The sequence below is a fragment of the Marmota marmota genome, unplaced genomic scaffold, assembly GCF_001458135.2.
Source record: "Marmota marmota marmota unplaced genomic scaffold, marMar, whole genome shotgun sequence".
Classification (NCBI taxonomy): domain Eukaryota; kingdom Metazoa; phylum Chordata; class Mammalia; order Rodentia; family Sciuridae; genus Marmota; species Marmota marmota.
Window position 1 is genome coordinate 4,421,518 of NW_025999941.1, and position 18,409 is coordinate 4,439,926.

The 18,409-nt window shown below is 39.1% G+C and overlaps 1 protein-coding gene across 4 annotated transcripts in view; it reads right to left on the minus strand.

Annotated features, from left to right (window-relative positions):
- The window catches only part of Plcl2 (phospholipase C like 2), a 198,472-nt gene that overhangs the window by 64,266 nt on the left and 115,797 nt on the right, over positions 1-18,409 (minus strand). For 2 of the 4 annotated variants that reach the window (XM_015494368.2, XM_048801031.1), the window contains exons 2-3: positions 11,649-14,135; positions 9,040-9,243 (exon numbers count right to left, since the gene is read on the minus strand). In XM_015494368.2, the coding sequence (XP_015349854.1) occupies positions 9,040-9,243; positions 11,649-14,084 (2,640 nt within the window). In that variant the 5' untranslated portion in view covers positions 14,085-14,135. Of the gene's footprint in view, positions 1-9,039; positions 9,244-11,648; positions 14,136-17,690; positions 17,709-18,290; positions 18,309-18,409 lie in introns of those variants that run through there. The other 2 variants (XM_048801033.1, XM_048801032.1) reach the window with 2 other exon arrangements.

Sequence of the window (18,409 nt, forward strand, 5' to 3'; positions counted from 1 at the left end):
TGTACACTACAAGGCAATTAGGATCTTTGTTTTCTTGATCATTGCTTTTCTGTTTGAAAAAAATTTCCACAAAGAGGAAAATCACAATTCACAAATCTGGATGCAGAGACAATACCATTTTGCAGACACTACAAGAATAATTACAAACTTTGAGATAGCACACAGATTCTGGATGCTGTAAAAATCTCTTTTTTTTTAAGGGTTGTATATTACTTGTAGTTTTTGATGTTTTTTTCTAATGGCAAATAAAAAATTTTTGTGTTGGAAAGATTCAATTGCTAGAAGAATATAGGCATGAGGCACACATTTTCAGTTAATCCTGTTATCACCAGCTTCTTTTTTCCCCCTTCTTGGCAATTATTAGGCTTTATACAAATTCTTCATCAATCCAAATGCACCAAAGGTATGATACTTTCCCCAGATGCTCTAAGAAAAATGTCACTTACCTGACAACCACAGTCAGGTACTAAAAAGCAATTGGCTCTATTTCTCTCAATGATGATAATCTAATCCTAGTTGGCCTACATCTTGACACCTTCACTTCTCACTCTTTCTTCTGGCTCCTCCCTGAAACACCCAGGCCTTCCTCTATATGAAATTTCAAGGAGAATGTCTTTAGGGGAATTCAGAAGCTGAGCTGCAGGAAGGGGAAGGCTGCAAGGCAGGTGCTTCAGCAATCACCGAGGTTCAACGGCAATAGTGTAAAAAGGATATTTATTTTCATACAGGTTGGCATATTTTATAAAGCATGTTGTCCAGGGAGCTTTCCACTCATTCAAAGGATGAGTCTTGGAGCTTAGGTGACAAATGAGTAACTTACAAACACAAAGACATTTCTCAGTTTTAAAGATTCAACTTGATTTTTACTCACCCAGATTCCTACCAAAATTATAGCCTTAAAAGCCAGGATATATCAAGAAGAAACTATTTTCTTAGTTATCTTCACATATGAAGAAACAGCCCATAGATCATGCAGTTTTAGCCCCTAGGGTGAGGAGATTTCCCTTCTGCCCACAAAGGCAAGGCAAGGGGTGCACAACTTCCAGAGCAGAGGAGGGAAGACGCAGTGGAAAGAAAGCTGGAAGCCCACCTCTCGCAGTGTGTGTGACGCAGAGGCCCTTAGCTCCACCACAAGGCCTGTCTCATGCCAAGATGGGGGTGGAGGGGAAGAGAGGAAGACAGCCAGCTTTCCAGGGCAGGTTGACAAGGACACAAAAAGAAGACTCATGCAACCCCACCTTCTCCAGACAGCCACAGTAGAGCCAACAGAAAAAGAAGAGGAAGACTGAGACTGCTTGCTGCACTTAAGGAGCTGAGCCTGCAGTCCAAAGGGGCAATGTAAATTAACGCAGATCTAGCTTGCCAAACAGAACAGAAATTTAGAAATACCTACCTCCTAAGAGAGATAAGATAGCTATGTTTTGTCTTTCACCTGGGTGGAGTGTAAAGTTTGAACTCAAACCATCACACAGGCAGAAGGTGATGAAGGGTGGTACTAGAGTAAGGACCCCAGAGATGGGAAGACGGCAGCTTAGCATCTAGCAGAGACCAAGGGATCACTGAATAAACTGGGGTAAGGAAGCTCAAGGCCTCCTCACAGCTTTGAAAAACTGCCAGTGCATATGGCTGACCAAAAAGAAATATATGTATTACCCATAAAGTACAGGATTGCAAAGTCATATCAAGTCCTTTCCTGTAATGTCCTGGAGAGAGAAAAAAGAGAACTTAGCAAACAACTCTGGATGTGCCTTCAGACACTGCAGAAACAAACACAAGACACATCTGATAAAGAAGAGAAGTCATAGTTGGTGGTGCTATTCCATGCCTATAATTCCAGTGATTCAGGAGGCCAAGGCAGGAGGATCTGAAGTTCAAGGCCAGCCTGGGCAACAAGGCAAGACCCTCAGCAATTTAGCAAAACTGTCCCAAAATAAAAAAGTTTAGGGATATAACTCAGTGGTAAACCATCTCCGGGTTCAATTCCCACTATTGAGAGAAAGACAGAAAAAGAGAAAGAGAGACAGAAAGAACATCAAAAATAGATTTTGAAGGAATTATACAAGAGCAAAATCTAATATTCACTGTGGAATTTGATAGGAAGCAATTTCTCTGCTTTTTCATTTTAAAAAAAGACTACAGTACTTCAGCAATCTTAGTTTTATTAAAAATGTAGTAGTGTTATTTTGCATAAAGCATAAGTTTAGGAAGAAATTCTCTGACTTTTCTTGAGTTTTAGGTTTCAAATAAATTCCATAGCTGTTTTCTATCAGATTCAGGGAAACAAAATGTTGGAAAATATGCCCCCTTAAAAGGCAATACAAAGGCTCTCTACAGAGAAATAAAACAGTGGAGACCTTACGGAATACACGACCCCAAAACAGTGCCCTGCAACTGTTTTCCAGGTAGCCTTGGTTCACATGAAATCTACCTAAGAAAATGTGCCAACAGCAGGCTCCCATTTCTTATTCACGATAATGGTTGGACAGCACCCAACTACTGGTTCCTAGTTTACTTAGACATTTCAAATCAGGCTGAGGGTGAGTCAGACAATACAGTGGCTTGCTTCACACAGGCTGACTATCCCTTATGCAAAATACCTGGAACCAGAAGTGTTTCAGATTTGGATCTAAAACAGAGGAGCTGTGAGTGTAGCTCAGCGGTGGAATACTTGCTTCATACATGCAAGGCCCCAAGTTCAATCACTACCACCACCAAAAAAGAAAAAAAAATGCATAGATTTCACCTATGAAACATCCCTAATCTGAAAATCTGAACTGTCTCCAAATCTGAAACTTTTTGAGCACTGACAGGATGGATTTTGGAGCATGCAGATATGGACTATGGATTATGGATGTTCAACTAGTACTACTGAGCATATCTTCTCTGGGGACACCATCTGACAAACTGTGAATTCCATCAAGGTTTTCACTGCTGTCCTCTTGGAGAGGTATCAAACTTATCTGTCAAAAACTACTACATGATGAAGTCTCTTTTTCAAGAGGACTGCCAGCCCCCCAAATTCTAGTCTTCCCCAGTTGTTCCTTACTTACATATCTGATGTATGTGTACATGTGTACGAATACTTTTAAAATATGTGTTCTTCAATGGTTTCCCAGAAGACATGTAAAGATAGAAAAACTGGATTGGAAATAATATCTTGTAATCACCATTGTGCAGCCTAGAAGCACCACCTTTAAAAAATTTCCAAACCTCCCTGCTACTGGTTACCCTGTGGCAGCCTGCTCCATCTGACCTGATGATAAAATGATACCATCATCACACTCTACCTTTTTAATGTTTCTTTCTTTTCCATTAGCAACTGAAACCATTCTGGAGTAGCTCAGCTGTATTATTTTGATGATTTTAGAGAGAATTCTTTTGCAAACATTTACTGAATATCTCTAGTTAACAAATTGATCTATAGCCCTTGGATTTCTGATCTTCCTTCTACAGGATGCATTCTCTCATCCTCTCTCCATCCCTCCTTCCCTTGCTCTCCACCACTGCTCCCTCTCTTCCTCCCTCCATTTCTTACCTTCCTTCTTTTTTTTTTTAGCTCAATCTTATCCCAAAGCATAATATTCTATCTGACCTTTTTTCCACAGTTATAAAAGTTAGTAAAGTTGACACCTCCAATTAAAAGAAGCTTTTAATGTCAAGTTTTGAGTCAGGAGAGTGATAAAAGGAGCCACAAAGGAGACGGGGATCAATAGTAACCTTATTGCAGATCATCTCTGGCTTGGTCCAGACCAACAGGCTCCATTAATTATGAAGTGTGATTTATCTCCTTACTGCATTAAGCAGTGGCTAGAAAAAGTACATGAAACCATACCACCAACACAAAACAGAATGTTCCTAATGCCACTTGCCTATTGCCAACATTTCTGTGTAAGAAACAGTCTTCATTTCACATATTTTATTTAAAGAACCTTGTTTTAGTTAAAAAATATTTAAAGTTATGTGTTAGAAGAGACTACTCAGCAACTTACACAAAAACAGAGTGTAAATTATATCCTCTTAGACAAAGCATCTTGTTCCTCCCTTAAAAAAAAAAAAATTACCGTTCTGTACTAGATAAATGGGTTCCTCAGAGTATGCTCTCTTAATTAAACCTGAAGGTAATTAAAACCAAGATTTTTGTTAAGTTGCAAGGAAATGATCAAAACAAATTAATTGCAAATGGAAAGTAGAAACAAAGGAACAGTGGTGATAAGAATGAATTTGTGTAAAACCTCCAAACAGGTAGGGGCTGCCCAAGAGTCTGCCACAGTGTGTGAACCACCATATGCCTGCAAGACAGCACTGGCTTTCATCATCTTTACTTTTTCTTTTTCTTGCTTTTTCACTACCTACAACTTCATCTTCAATTTCATTACATTGATCAAAGCATATTTCATATCATAGAAAAACTAACAAAATCAAAAAAGTTGCAAAAACTTTAAAAAAAATATAATACTTCACAAAACCTTTATATTCCCAATGTTTTCTCTCTATAGAGCAAGAATGCTGGCTCCTTGGTCCCCATGTGTTAGTATGGACCTCATAAAAATTTTATTAATTCAAGTCTAAAGCAGATGGTAAATCTGGATCTAATAAACAAAGATAGCTAGAGCGCTGACTTCTCACTGTCATCAACAAGAAAAGGTTGGTAAAAATAATTTCAGTTTCAAAAGATGGTGAACTGGATCTCTTATACTGATGAGGATAGGGGTGCATTTGAAACACAGTACTGATCCATCCTTAAGAAAACTGTACATTATACAGAGTATGCAGGTCCTGGTACACAGTAGGTACTCAGTAAATATGTGTTGTTGGATGAGTGCTCAGGACCTTGCATGTAATAAGAGTTTGTAAATAAGCGTAGATTTCACCAATGAAAATGCAAATGTTTGGGCCAGGGTTGTAGCTCAGTAGTAGAGTACTTGCCTACATGTGAGGTACTGGGTTTGATCCTCTGCACCATATAAAAATAAATATAGGAACTGTGTCCATCTACAACTAAAATATATATATATATATTTAAAAAGGAAAATGCAAGTATTAATTATTTTATATGCTTTGTTAAAATAAACAAATTCAATTTTTTACTAAATTCCACTTCAGAAGAAACCAATATGATATCTTAACTAAACCAAATCAATTATTTAAGTAAAAAAGCACAACTCTCTGATCTGGTCATAATGTATGACATAATAATGTATATGGTATATTGCAATACTGATCAATAACTGGAAGTCATTCCCCATCTGTTGAAAATATTAGGTTTGAATAAAGGGACTCAAGGATCTTTTCCATTAAGAATCAGGGAGGGTAGACTGGAGGAGTCCAGATGACCTAGAGGAATAAGCTGAATCCTCATAGGTTTAGTCCCTAAGAAATGGGATGAGGTACTTACGGACACCAGGACCATGGAGACAAGGAAGTGCCATTTAAAGGCCCAGTCTACCCAGTAAACCTCCACTAACATGAAGCTCTTTTCCACTCCATGGCAACATCATGGGGGACGTCACAAATAGGGTAAAACCACAATCAGGACTTTTGAAAGTCTGCCTATTGGTGGTAATCACAGGAGACATAAGAACAATCTAGGGTCAATGGGTAGGTGACAACACAACTGACCATCTGAATAGGGATAGTTAAAAGTTTTAAAGATTAATTTTCTTTCCTTTTCTTCTGAATAGGAATATTTTCAAGAGACAACAAGAGAATGATTAACAATTATTCTAGAACAACAGGTATATATGAACAAGACCCATCCTAGGAAAACTGGGATGTGCAGCCACACTGTGTGCATGGGTCTGCCTTTCTGGCCTCATTGCTGGCTTCCACACTGCTCTCTGTTCATGATCTGCATTCCCCCTTTTCAAAAAGAAACTGGCACATTTATGACACTCCATTTCATTATCCAGAGTGTATAAACTGAGAAGCAATCTCAGTCTGGATGGCAGCAATACACACCTGCTCATCCATGGGAGCCAGCACAGTACTGTCCTCAGCAGGACCAGCGTCAGCAGCACAGACACACAACAACACAGGCGCTCTGGACAGGGATTTCTCAACCCACTCTTACTTCTCATTTGAAGTCTTCAAATTATAAATGGGAAGTCAACAAAGAAATAAGATCTTTCTCCTAAGGTTAATTTTGGGCCAAGCTCAATATAACACTATAAAAAATAAAGAGCTATATTTAAAGTTACAGACTGTACACGACCATAATACATTTCCCATCAACGTTTTCCCTATTCTAGCTAGCTTTAATTAATTGTCATAAGGTGAGAAACTATTAAGTCACTAAAAAAGTCCATAAAATATTCTAAGAGTTATAATATTGCTGCAGCAATAATTGAACTTAATTTTAAATATTTTATAACATAAGTTTACCAGAAGGAATTAAAAACAAAACAAATCTATAAACCATGGAGTATCAAGCAGCACAGCTATTTCAATTAAACTTGAGAAAAGAATAGTCTCACAATTTAAAACTTTTAAACAAGCTTATTCCTTCTAGAATAACACAAATATAGTTAGATGCAAATAAGAGTTATGCAATAAGTGTTGTCATCTACTAGTCCAGGAAGAGGAAGGGGCAGGAGACATTGAGCAATTCCTGTGCCAAATATAGTTGTGGGTGCTGTGGCAGTCTCTGTGTCCTTAAAGAGCTTTAAGGAGACCCTAAGAGTTCAGCCAGGCTTTCAACTCTACTCTGATCTACACTCAGCGCCAGTCAACCATGTCATCACCTACATGGTGACCCCCACTCCGCTGTCAGGAAGTCCCTGTCAAAAACCTTAAAGTGAAGAAACGTTACTATATGACTGTCACTGAAATGATCAATGAAGTAGGTTTATGATTTTTATTTGTGGCTCAAGCTAGAAAAGCATTTACAGAGTTGTGGTGTAGCTCAGTGCTAAAGTATTTGTTGAACATATGCAAAGCCCTCGGTTTGATCTCCAGCACCAATTAAAATAAATAAATAAATAAATAAAGGCATTCACTTATAAACATCAGCTACTTCTCTCTGGCATCTTCCCATAAAACCTGGAATCAGCAACTAACTGCATAGTCTAGCTCACAGTGTGGCAAATTACTTCAAATTTCTCCATTTTTATCTCTTTTTCCTATCTTTCCATTTTCCCTATTCCCAAGAAATCCCAGCATGAGCCTATTATGGCAATTCTGTCCTTCCTCCATCATTTTCTAGTGGACTGGCTGGCTCCCAGACAGAGGCCATTCATGCTCATCTTTGTAGCCCTCTGGCACCCAGCATCACTCAAGGGTTATCAGACATACCTAACCCTAGTCTTCCTACTTTCTGCAAGGGTGGGTGACTCTCCCTGTAGTTTGCCACGGTGTCCAGTGTTCAGTCCCTCACATCTCTTGTGTTTCCACGAAGTCTGAGCTAGAAATAGCAGAGGATATGAGCAGCCACTACAATGTGTGCCTGCTTCACAGGAACATGGGGAAATAGCTTTGAAATCACCTTTTTAGGAGGTAATAAACTAATAAATTGCTTAAAACAATTACATTCTTCTGGCTTGTACTTCCCGACTTACTCAAAGATTAAAGAAGCATTTCCCAAAATGTGTTCTTCAGAACTTTTGTTTTTGGAAACAGGAGTCTATTGGTCAAGCCAACATGTGAAATAGGGAGTGCTCTATCCATGTCCACTGCCCTCTTGGAGCACAGTGTGCCAGGAAAGATAAGGCTCCGAGAAATCCTATAAGAATGGTATCTGATCAGTTTTGTTCAGACTAGTATTTCCCTGAAGTACTTCATCATGGAACCATCTCCCCATGTGGTATTTACTAACATCCTAAAGAACCAAGGTTCCTCAGAATAGTGTGGAAAATGCTGACCTAAAGTGTTTTTAATTTTCCCTTTAATTTCATAAATCTCTCTAATCTACCACTTTCAGACCAATTTATGAAAGCAGTCAAAAATGTTTTCAAAAAACGTTTCAGTGTAGATATATGATGCCAATCTTGTTTGGTCCCTGAGCACTGTAAGCTACATCAGAGAAAGCCTAGTGCTCTGTGGCCTTAGCTTGGGCTTCTAGAGTGGAGGAGGTGGTGGATGAGAATTTTACCCCCAACTACCCTGAATGGTAAAGGATGTCAAACTGGCCTATCTGGAAGGGGAGTGTCCTATGCTTAACCCTGACATGCTGACAAGACACTACCAGTATACACAGTGAGTTCTGATCACTTTAACTACATCGTGAGCCTGAAATAGGTGCTATTCGCCCATTAAATTCTCTCATAGAGTTATGATAAATCATAAAGGACAAAAACAGTGAAATGCAATTAAGAAAATACAAGACAGAACTAGGGCTGGGGCTGGGGCTCAGCGGTAATGCATTTGCCTGGCATGTGTGAGGCACTGGGTTCGATTCTCAGCACCACATATAAATAAATAAAAATAAAGATCTATCAACAACTAAAAAAAATTTTAAAAAAAAGAAAATATAAGACAGACCTTAAGTGCAAAAATGTAATATTCTAGGTGTCCTGAGGATATCTCATTAACATTAAGCTGATGACAAACACAGGTGTCTCAGAGCAGCTGCTGCAAGAAGGAAACCATCATACAGTAGAATAATGAGATGCAGCACCTGCCCCTTCTGGTATTCCAAGTTTATTTTTTAAATTAAATTTCTCATCTTCACTAGGTTGAGATATGAAAACAAAAGAAATCAATAGATGGTTACAAGAGGAGATAAAATTCTTTACGACATATATGTAGAAAATAAGGCATCCTTTAGAAATCAATTCAGACATAGTTCTTGAGAAGCTAACTCATGTTTAATCCAACTGAAGCAAGTGAGCAAGTAATTCTCTGAATGAATCCTGCTTTCTAAAACAATAACAAAACATTAAACTCTTTCCATTACAGCAAGGCTAGGGGAGTTACTTCTCCGACACAGACAAACGAAGCATGAAATAAAAACGCACACTTCAGCAAGAGCTCCTCAGGACATATGGCATGTTGTCTAAAGACATCTCTGGCACCAGCCTACACGATGGGACAAACACCACTCACCATGTCATAAGTCGTTACAATCTTCTTCAGAACTTCTGGCACGATGCCCTGTAACTCCATCGTGGGATATGGCTCGCTGAGATTCAGGACCACCAGGGGGTTGTTATCAGGCCCCAGAAAGCGGGGAGACACCGCCAGCATGCACTGCATGAGATTGGCCACTGAGGACAGGCCACACAGCTCCTTGAAGGACACCACTGCATTCTGTCAAAGGGCAAGAAAGGAGGCACTTGGTAATTAATTAATTTCTCCTGGATATTATACTTGATATAACTGGTTATATTGGAACCTAGTATAAAAGTTATTGGCAATGTTATGACAGAATTGGCTAATAATTATTTATGCTTGGAAAAAATAACTATTTTCCTAAGTAAATATGGTTACAGACAATTGTAATACTAATTTATCAAAAGTATTGAAAATGTAAATAAGTTGAATTCTTCCAAAGGTCAAAGCCTTTTTTCAGATCAAAGTTCACAGTAGTGCAATATTTATATGCAAGTATGAGCAAATAAAAAGAATGGCCTCTGCATATGGAAAAGGTAAAGATTAAGAAAAAAAAAATCAAATCCGGTTTGAAACAAGTATCAAATACACCAGCCACCCAAAAAGGAAAGGAAAGAAATATCACCTGTTTATACCAAGTTTCCAAATTTACAGGACCTTTGAAGAAGCTGCTCTTCACTGCAGGGTCTGCCCAGCAGGGGTCCTGGTTCCCCTTGCCTTTCCCTTTTTAGCATCTCCACGGCAACTCCCCTGCCCTTCTCCACTGTAACCCTCACCCCACCCCACAAACCACTCCCCCACATGGCGGTACTGGGGATTGAACCTAGGAGCAGTCTACCTCTGAGCTACATTCCCAGTCCTTGTTTTTTTTTTTTTTTCCCCCTTTATTTTTAAACAGGGTCTCACTAAATTGCCCCGGCTGGCCTCAAATTTGCAATCCTCCTGCCTTAGCTTCCCAAATGGCTGGGACTACAGGCGTAGACCATCACAACAGCGTCTCTCTTGTGTTCTAATCACCAGAGGCATCTCATTAAAATATCCATTAAAGAAAACCCTCAACACTGTAAAATGTCAGGAGCTGGCATTCTTTGAGCATTTCCAAAGTCTAGGCTATACTGGGCATATGTATTACACATTACCTCATTTAATCCTCTCAACAAGCCATGTTATGGAGGAGGAAACAGACTCATGTTTTAAACTATAAGTAATTTCACTCAAAATCACTTTGATATGACTGAATAAAAATAAATCATTATTGTGATATATAGAGTGTGATCATTCCAGCATACCTCTCTGTTTTATTTTCTTCATAGCACTCACAGCATCTGCAGTTGTCCTATTTGTATATTCATGTACTTACTGTTTGTTTCCCCTTCCAACGCCCACCCCCAGCTACAGGACAAGTCCCTTGAGGGCAGGTGGTCTGGCTTCTGGTTCACTGCTACATGCTTGCGGCCAGACTGCCCGGTGACAGCAGGCAACCATCAAATATCACCACCCACTGGGCTGTCGGATTCAGAGCAGATGCAGGCTCTGGAAAAGATGATGCTCTGGCTTTGGCAGGTCCCCAGGGGAATTCTGTGGCACATACACTCCAGCAGCCACCAGGCAAGGGACAGTGTGTCCTGCTTGGAGCTGAGGGTTTACCCAACACTTGTACCCTCAGTAGTGGGAAAGCCCCCCACATCTCAGTTATGCTTTTACCTTGAGAGAAAGAAAATATATGTCCCTATTACAGGAAGGGCTTATTCTTCATGAAGAATCTGCAGAATTGGTAGATGGGAAAAGCATTTAGACAGTACATTTTCTGAACCAGAGTTTACTGCTGATGTCATTTTTATAACAATCATTCAAAAATAAACAGACCAAACAGAGCACCTATCACGCATGGTACCAAACATACTGTGACTGGCTAGTGTCGATACCTCTGTGTGGCAGGTCTTTGCTGTCCACTTCTGCATCACTCACACAGAGGCTCAACCACATGGTTAGGCTTGTAGACATGCTTAATTAAATACACAGTTCCTAACTGATTGCTTTCAGCTATTATATATTTCAGAGGTCATTTGTACCTTCGACTTCAATAAATAGAGACACCACATGTTTTTTACTTAAACAATTAGCAAGCCTCTAAAATCAAGAGACGGGTCAATATGCAAACACACTGACTCATTTAAGGGCCTACTATCTTCCCAGCACTGCAGCACCACGAGAAAGGCCAGGAGCACGGCTCTTTTACTGTAACCCATATCCCTTTTTGTTTTGAGGGGTCATATGCTTGTGTTACAACCAAGAAATATCAGATTCCAATGCATACTATTAGAAAAAAATAGGAACTGTGAATTAGTCCTTAACAGGAACTGGGATGAGCAACGAAGCAACAAAACTAGATTATTCTAACCATTATATTTTGAACAATTGTAGTTCTGGAAATTTAAATGATAAGAAATGAGACTAGAGGCAAACCTTCTAATAATAATTGAAATTTACATATTATTTGAAATTAAATATACTCATTAAAAAAAAGACCAATACGTTCCTAAGCTGTGGACATGCACTCAGCAGAACAACCATTGAGTGAACACTTGACCATGAGCACATACCTGCATGTTCTCTCTCAGATCCGTGGCATCCCGAATGGGGGGCTGGGCATTCTTGAACACCTCATCCACAGTTTTAATCCACAATGTTCTCAGAGATGCATATTCCCTGGATTTCTTCCCTTTTCTCACGGAAAGGCCCCTTTTATGAGGCTTCCCTCCTCCTCTTCGGTTAGTGATGGCCACGTGCACAAACAAAGAAGCATGAGCAAGAACCTCTCCAGTCAAGGACTGCAGGGGGACATGGCGGTAGCCCGTCTGTAAACATTCAAAGGGAATTGTGTACTGACCAATAAATTCATCCCCAATGTAGTCATCGTCTAGCACTACGAAGCGCACCATGGCCAGCTCAGGCAGGTTGATTTGAAATTCAAAGCTCTCATCAAAAATGGGTGCATCTCCATTCTGGTGCACTGTTTTTGTCCTTTGTTCTGCACAGTCGGCAGGGATCCCATGGATTTCCACATAGACATAAGGGTCCACCACATCACCTTTGGCACCTGATCCTTTGGGCTTTGGAAAGTTCTGCCCACTGATGATTTTAATGTGAAGAAGTTGAGGGGAGACTCCCGGGACAGAGTCTTTCGTGTTGGCACTGAAGAAGGAAACCTCCTCCCGCATGATGGCCGGCCGAAGGACATAGCCACAGTTTCCATTCTGCCTGAACCAGCCAATATTCAAGTCCATCATCAGCCCTGGAGTCTGAAAGTTCATGGCTACGATTTGACAACCACATTTCCAAAAATCTTGAGGGTTCATGTTACTGGAGTCGATTCTCATCGGACTAGGAAAGACCCTAGCAAGAAAACGCTTGTTATAATTTACGAAGTCCCCTGGATTTTCATTGGCATATTTGCTGGCAAGCACTTCATTAAAGGAACAGACTTCCCAGTACTTCTGAACCTGAAATGACACCTGAAATTCCTTGAACTGAACTGACTTACAGATGCTGACCAGTTCAGACAGCTCTTTGCAAAGCTGAAATCGCTTCACAGGCACATTGCTGGGTTGCTCCACGTTCTCCTTCCCTATCCTCTGAGACATTTCTGCTCCTTCATCTTCATCAGTAACGTCTCCTTCTACTCCAGAGCAATTTGAGGACAGCTTCTTGGCTTTGATTAGTATCTTCCCTTTCAGAACATCTGGGGATGGTAGGTAAGATTCCTCGACATTGGGTGAAGTGGTATAGAGCTTGTCTCCCAAAATTTTCTTCATGTGTTGAACCATTACTTTCTGTTGTTTAATAGAACAGTGATTTTCTAAACACAAGATAAGAGGATACTCTGAAGCAAAGAATGCATACTTGTTAATAATATCAATGACACTGCGGAAGACTATCTGAGAGGTCATAGTGTGGCCGGTGTAAATTACGGGTTCATTATCTGGCCCATCCCATACATCTAATTCGACACTCCGGCAACCCATTTTAAGAGCCCGAATATATCCTGTGATGTCAGAGGGACCTCGGAACTGATCCTCTATTAAATATGTATTATGAGATGAGTTTATAAAGTAATGAGACAGAGGTTGCTTCATATCCTGACAGACCTTCTTATGTTCTGGATCAAAAATATAACAGTCAGGTGACATAAGGTAATTAGTGAACCCGTCTATAGACAGCCAGCCCTTGTCCTGGCCCTCTTTGGATGGCTCATATTTGTGAATAATTTCAAGGCTTATTTCCTCATTTATATGTGCCACACCCTGTTCTGCTTCAAGAAACATCATAAGGTCCTTGGTATCAAGGAATTCTTTATTGCTTGAAAACTGAACTAAAAGGAAATAAATTTCAGGTCTAGTACAAAGCTCATGAAAAACCTCAATAAATTCTTCCTTTGTGACTTCTGTGCCACCTTTGTCCTTTGATTTGTGCAACTCTTTGAACTTGAGCTCAATTTTGCTCGTTTTTAAACCAGGATTGAGGTTTCTGATACATTGCACAGCATTACACAGAGTTATATGTCCAAGGTTGTCTACATCAATTTCACTAAACATTTGTGAAACCCAAGAAGTCCTCATGTTGTCTTGGCTACTTTCCAACATATCGAGGGTATGTTTGCCATAAGAAATTAGGTACCGCAGTCCCGTGACCCAGATGTTTGCAACATCTGCAGAGTTGGCAACCAAATCAAGTGACTCATAATTCTCTCCATATATGACTGAAAATGCACAATCTTCAGATATCTGGTCAGAAATGCCATTGCTACGGAATATGTCTGTATTTTTTCCTGTTCTCACTTCCTTGATGGATTTAATATCAATCTTGGCTTTCTCAGAATCTTTCTTCGATGGCTCCCACCTCAAGCTCTGCATGTCAGCATCTAGTAAAAAATACCTATGGTAAATTCTAGAGTTGGAGCGGACCTTTTTGAGTTCTGAACCTTCGACCATGGAATTGATGCAATCACTCGCACTGCTGATCTTCTTCTCAGTGGGCATGCTGCTGAACGACACAGTCTTCTTCCGCTCCCTTTTCTGTTTTGTACCATCCTGGGAGGGGAAAAAAAAGTGGATTAGAATAACATAAACATGGGTGTCTGTGTTCAGGATTACTAATTAAAATTTAATATAAGGATTTCCTATTCTGGGTCCTGTGGTGAAGGATACTCATTCACCTCTAAAGCTCAGAAGTAGCCTTGGAGTTTACAGCCCAATACCAACAGATAAGAAATCATTATAAAATACCTTCAATTCATTCTTGCCAAGGAACACGATTTCAGTAACATACAATGAAATCTGTATATAGAACTGGCTACATAATTTTCAGGGCCTGGAGAGAAATGAAAATGTAGGAGTCCTACTCAAAAATTATTAAGACCTTCTAGAAGATAACAGAAGAGCATTAAGTCAAGTATGGGGACCTTCTGAGTGTGGGGCTTGTACAATTGCACAGGTCTTGAAGCAACTCCATGAAGCAGGTCCTGAGAGAGGATATGTCTCCTTCATCAGTGTGTCCTAACAGCTTGTCACCAGATCATCTACCTTAGAATTCTCTGGGTTATCTGATTTAATTGTAGATTCCTAAGCACTCTAGGATGTCAGCTCTATAGGGATGGTATCAGGAAGTGGCATTTTAGGCAGCACCTCACATCATGGGGATATACACTATTAAGTCTGAAAATCATTTCCTGGCCACTAGGGTTCAGTGAGATGTTTGGGCTATTTCTGGACTCTATAACACATAACAAGAAAGTGCTAAGTATCAACTATTAAAATGTGTGTTCAATGGATATACACTGGAATTCCAGCAGAAAAGACTCTTTGGAGTCTTATAATAGTCATGTTCCTAAATAGTTCAGATATATGGTTTTACCCTTGCAACTGTATTAGGTCTGAGGGGGAGATCTTTATTATATCTGGGGGGTACTTCTGAAATTCTAAAGTTGGGCTTATTAAAATTTACTAGTGTGTACCAGGCTGATGCTGAGAATAATATCATCTAAGTACTTCCAATATAAATAGGTTATTATCACTACCCAAGTGTAAAACTTCAAGTAGCATCTATTTCCAAACAACTTTGCACCACCAATAATGTACTCCTCAATTCTCCTGCATGAGTAAAGAGGTTCCCAACTTAAGGATTGGCATCTACATCTGTGTTGTTTAAGACCTTCCCATATGTATACCTTTCTTGTTTGAAAAAGAGTTGCTCAAATGACCTCAAAACATCTTTTGTGATTTTAACTTAAAACACAATATTGCCTCTCAGGTGGTATATGAAATCTGTAATGAGACAGAGATCATAAATTTTCAGTAAGCCTTTGTATTAGGGAAAAAGGGTGGGGGTTGGGATTATATAACTTTCAAGGCAATAAAGAAAAAAGCATGCAAAATATTTTACAAAGGCAATTCTGATTTTCCTGTTCTGGATAGCATCTATTTTGAATAAAATCCTCTATATTTCATAAAACCATTATGCTACTTTCTATGTTTAAAATTTAAAATCACTTTTACTTTTTGACTACCTATACTTCCAAAAGCAATTTGCAGAAGATAATTAAACTTAAAACTTTAAATCATATGGGTATCATTTCCCTCAAAGTTTCAAAATGAACCACAGAGGCTTTTGTTATCTGAGTGCCAAGATAAAACATAAAAGCCACCAGGCAGAGTATTTCTTCATAACTGTATCCTCAGAACAATAAAGTGCAAAAGTGGTAAAAACTGTGCTAATTGTATCTATAAGATATATTGTATTATAGCTATTCCAAATCCCTAAAGCATAGATTGCATTCTGTCTATTCAAGTCAGCTGGCATGAAATTAAATTTGTAATCAGCCATGCATAAGGGCACAAAAAATGTATAAATTCCCCATTTTTCAGAATGAAGGATGTCTTTATGTCTAAGAAGACACATTTACCTTTAATAAAGGCAACACACTAACTTAGTAAGGAAATTTCATAATCTTTATAAATTATATTTCAAAGTGCCACCAGTAAAAAGAAGTCACAAAGATAAATGGAGGTGTTTATCACTGATCCATTAAAACATCTAGTATTTTTTCAGCACTGTAATCCTTTATTCCACCATCATACACACTGATTAATATTCTACTACCACTTTCTGATTCATTACAAATTCATAGGTCTGTTTGTTAATTAAGAGAAAAAAGTTGAATAGCAAAGTTGGCTAATACACACAACATACATACACACTAACACACCCATGTCTGTGGGACAGGCAGCATGTTAAGAATAGGTAGTTCCTTTATGAACATTGCTTTTCTTTTCACAAACCAGCCCAGGCTTTGATTGGACTTCTGGTTACTGAAAGCAGACACAAGCACCTGACAGCCACCAAAGCACTGCTGATACATTGACAGCAGGGACACCCCTTACCAGATACCTCCTGTCTCCTCCTCCCCCTCCATATGCTGCTGGCTACAACAATGCTGTCCTCTCCACAGCACACCAAGGTTTGCATGAAGCAATCTGTTTCTCCCTTCCCACTAGCAGTAAAGCCATTAGAAAACTCATATAGAAGAGTGTGCTTGCTTAGAGACCAACACAGAGGATAGCAGGTGTGAGCTTCACTCAGGTCACTGGATAGACCAGAATCTCTGGCTGGGAGTAACAGGTAGATATGACGACTAGAGAAGTAGGCCATCTGGTCCCCCATGGCAAAAAGAAAGGAAGGGAAGACAGAAGCACTTGTGTGAGAGGGACACAGAATCAGAGTTCAGGGGCAGGAGAACGGGTCCCAAACTGCCTAACATTTGGAATTTTTATCTCAGTACTACTCATTTCAACTTGGCTTTCATTCTTCAGCCCAACAGTGACCAGGCATCTGATCGTAATTCAAGTTAGTTTAAATTCAATTCTAAAATGTTCACAAACGACTACATGTGTGTGAATGCATTAATTACCTAGAACCAAAGGAAAAAGCACAGGTTTCTGCTGAGATGGAGGTGTCTCAAAATACTTTTTTCAAGGTTTAAGTAAGTTCTTTCTCAGAGATGGCTGTTACATGGTGAGTTTGCACTCATCACCTAATGCTTCTGGATGGTGAATACCACAAAATGGAAACCCAGCCACACAGGGCATCTTTGCTGCCCCACTGGTATCAAAAGAAAAAGTACACAAAAAAGGTCTGGACTAGAAGAAAACCAAACGCTGAAATTTTGTATTCCTTGATAAAGAATCATAGATTTTACAACTGGAAAGAAGCTTAAAATGTTGCTTACATATTAACCAACACTTATTTAAAATATAACAATATTGTGCCAGGAATGAATTTAGGTAAAATTATGTGCTAGAAAGAGGTCAAGGAAACTTTTCTGTATCACAGCAAATTCAGGATGAATAAAAAATATTTACCGAATTTATGTTGAGCACTAAAGTGGAAGCAGTCATATATAATGAAAAACATACAGATTTCTAACCAACTTATTGAACAGAAGTTTGTTGCTAAAAATAGGAGCTCATCTGGATATTTAAATAGCAGCAATTTCTTAAAACAGCCATGAGCAATTTCATCAGTTTTCATTCTGAAATAAGGTAACAATAAGCGGGCCTCATTTCTTCCACTGGCAACAAAGTACTTACCACTGATCCAACTGATCTAGCTCACTCTGAAGAAGAAAGAGGCTGATATGAAGGATTAGAGTCCTGTCTACAGGCGTACAGAGTTAATGCTCTGATGGAAGTAATTGCCTCTTGTGTCTTCTATACTTCAAAACTGTTTGTTTCCATTTTTGTATTTGATTATTCCTAAATAAACATGCAAAGATGGTGTACCAATAGCTAAATTCAATACCCTTGCCAAATAGTGACCAAGTCTAGACACTGATTTAGGTATGCAGTGGGGGATATCAAAAGTGGGGTAGGATGAAAACAAAACAGCCCTTTGTCCTCTGGTTCCTTTGGAGTTTTTTTGTTTGTTTGTTTCATTTGAATAAAAAATAAAAACACTAAGATATAGGGTTTGTATGTTTATCAAGGGGGTCTAGAATTTAAAAGAGCTAATAAACACTGGATTAAAGAAATTTCTGTGACTTTTACAAAACAAAACCATTTAAAAAAAAAAAAAATCCCAAGAAAGAACTAGGTCTATTAAACAAACACAGCAAGGCCTGACTTTTCTTTATCTCAATAACAATAACTCTGAATTGAAAGAATAAGTCATGCTGGGCATATCAGGGTTACCTTGCAGGGTTACCCTGAAAGGTTTTCCATACATCTTTAAAACTTTGATGTGCTCTCCAAGATGAGCAGAGGGTAAGAGGAGTATCTAGAGCAAAAAAAAAAAAAAAAAAACAAAAAAA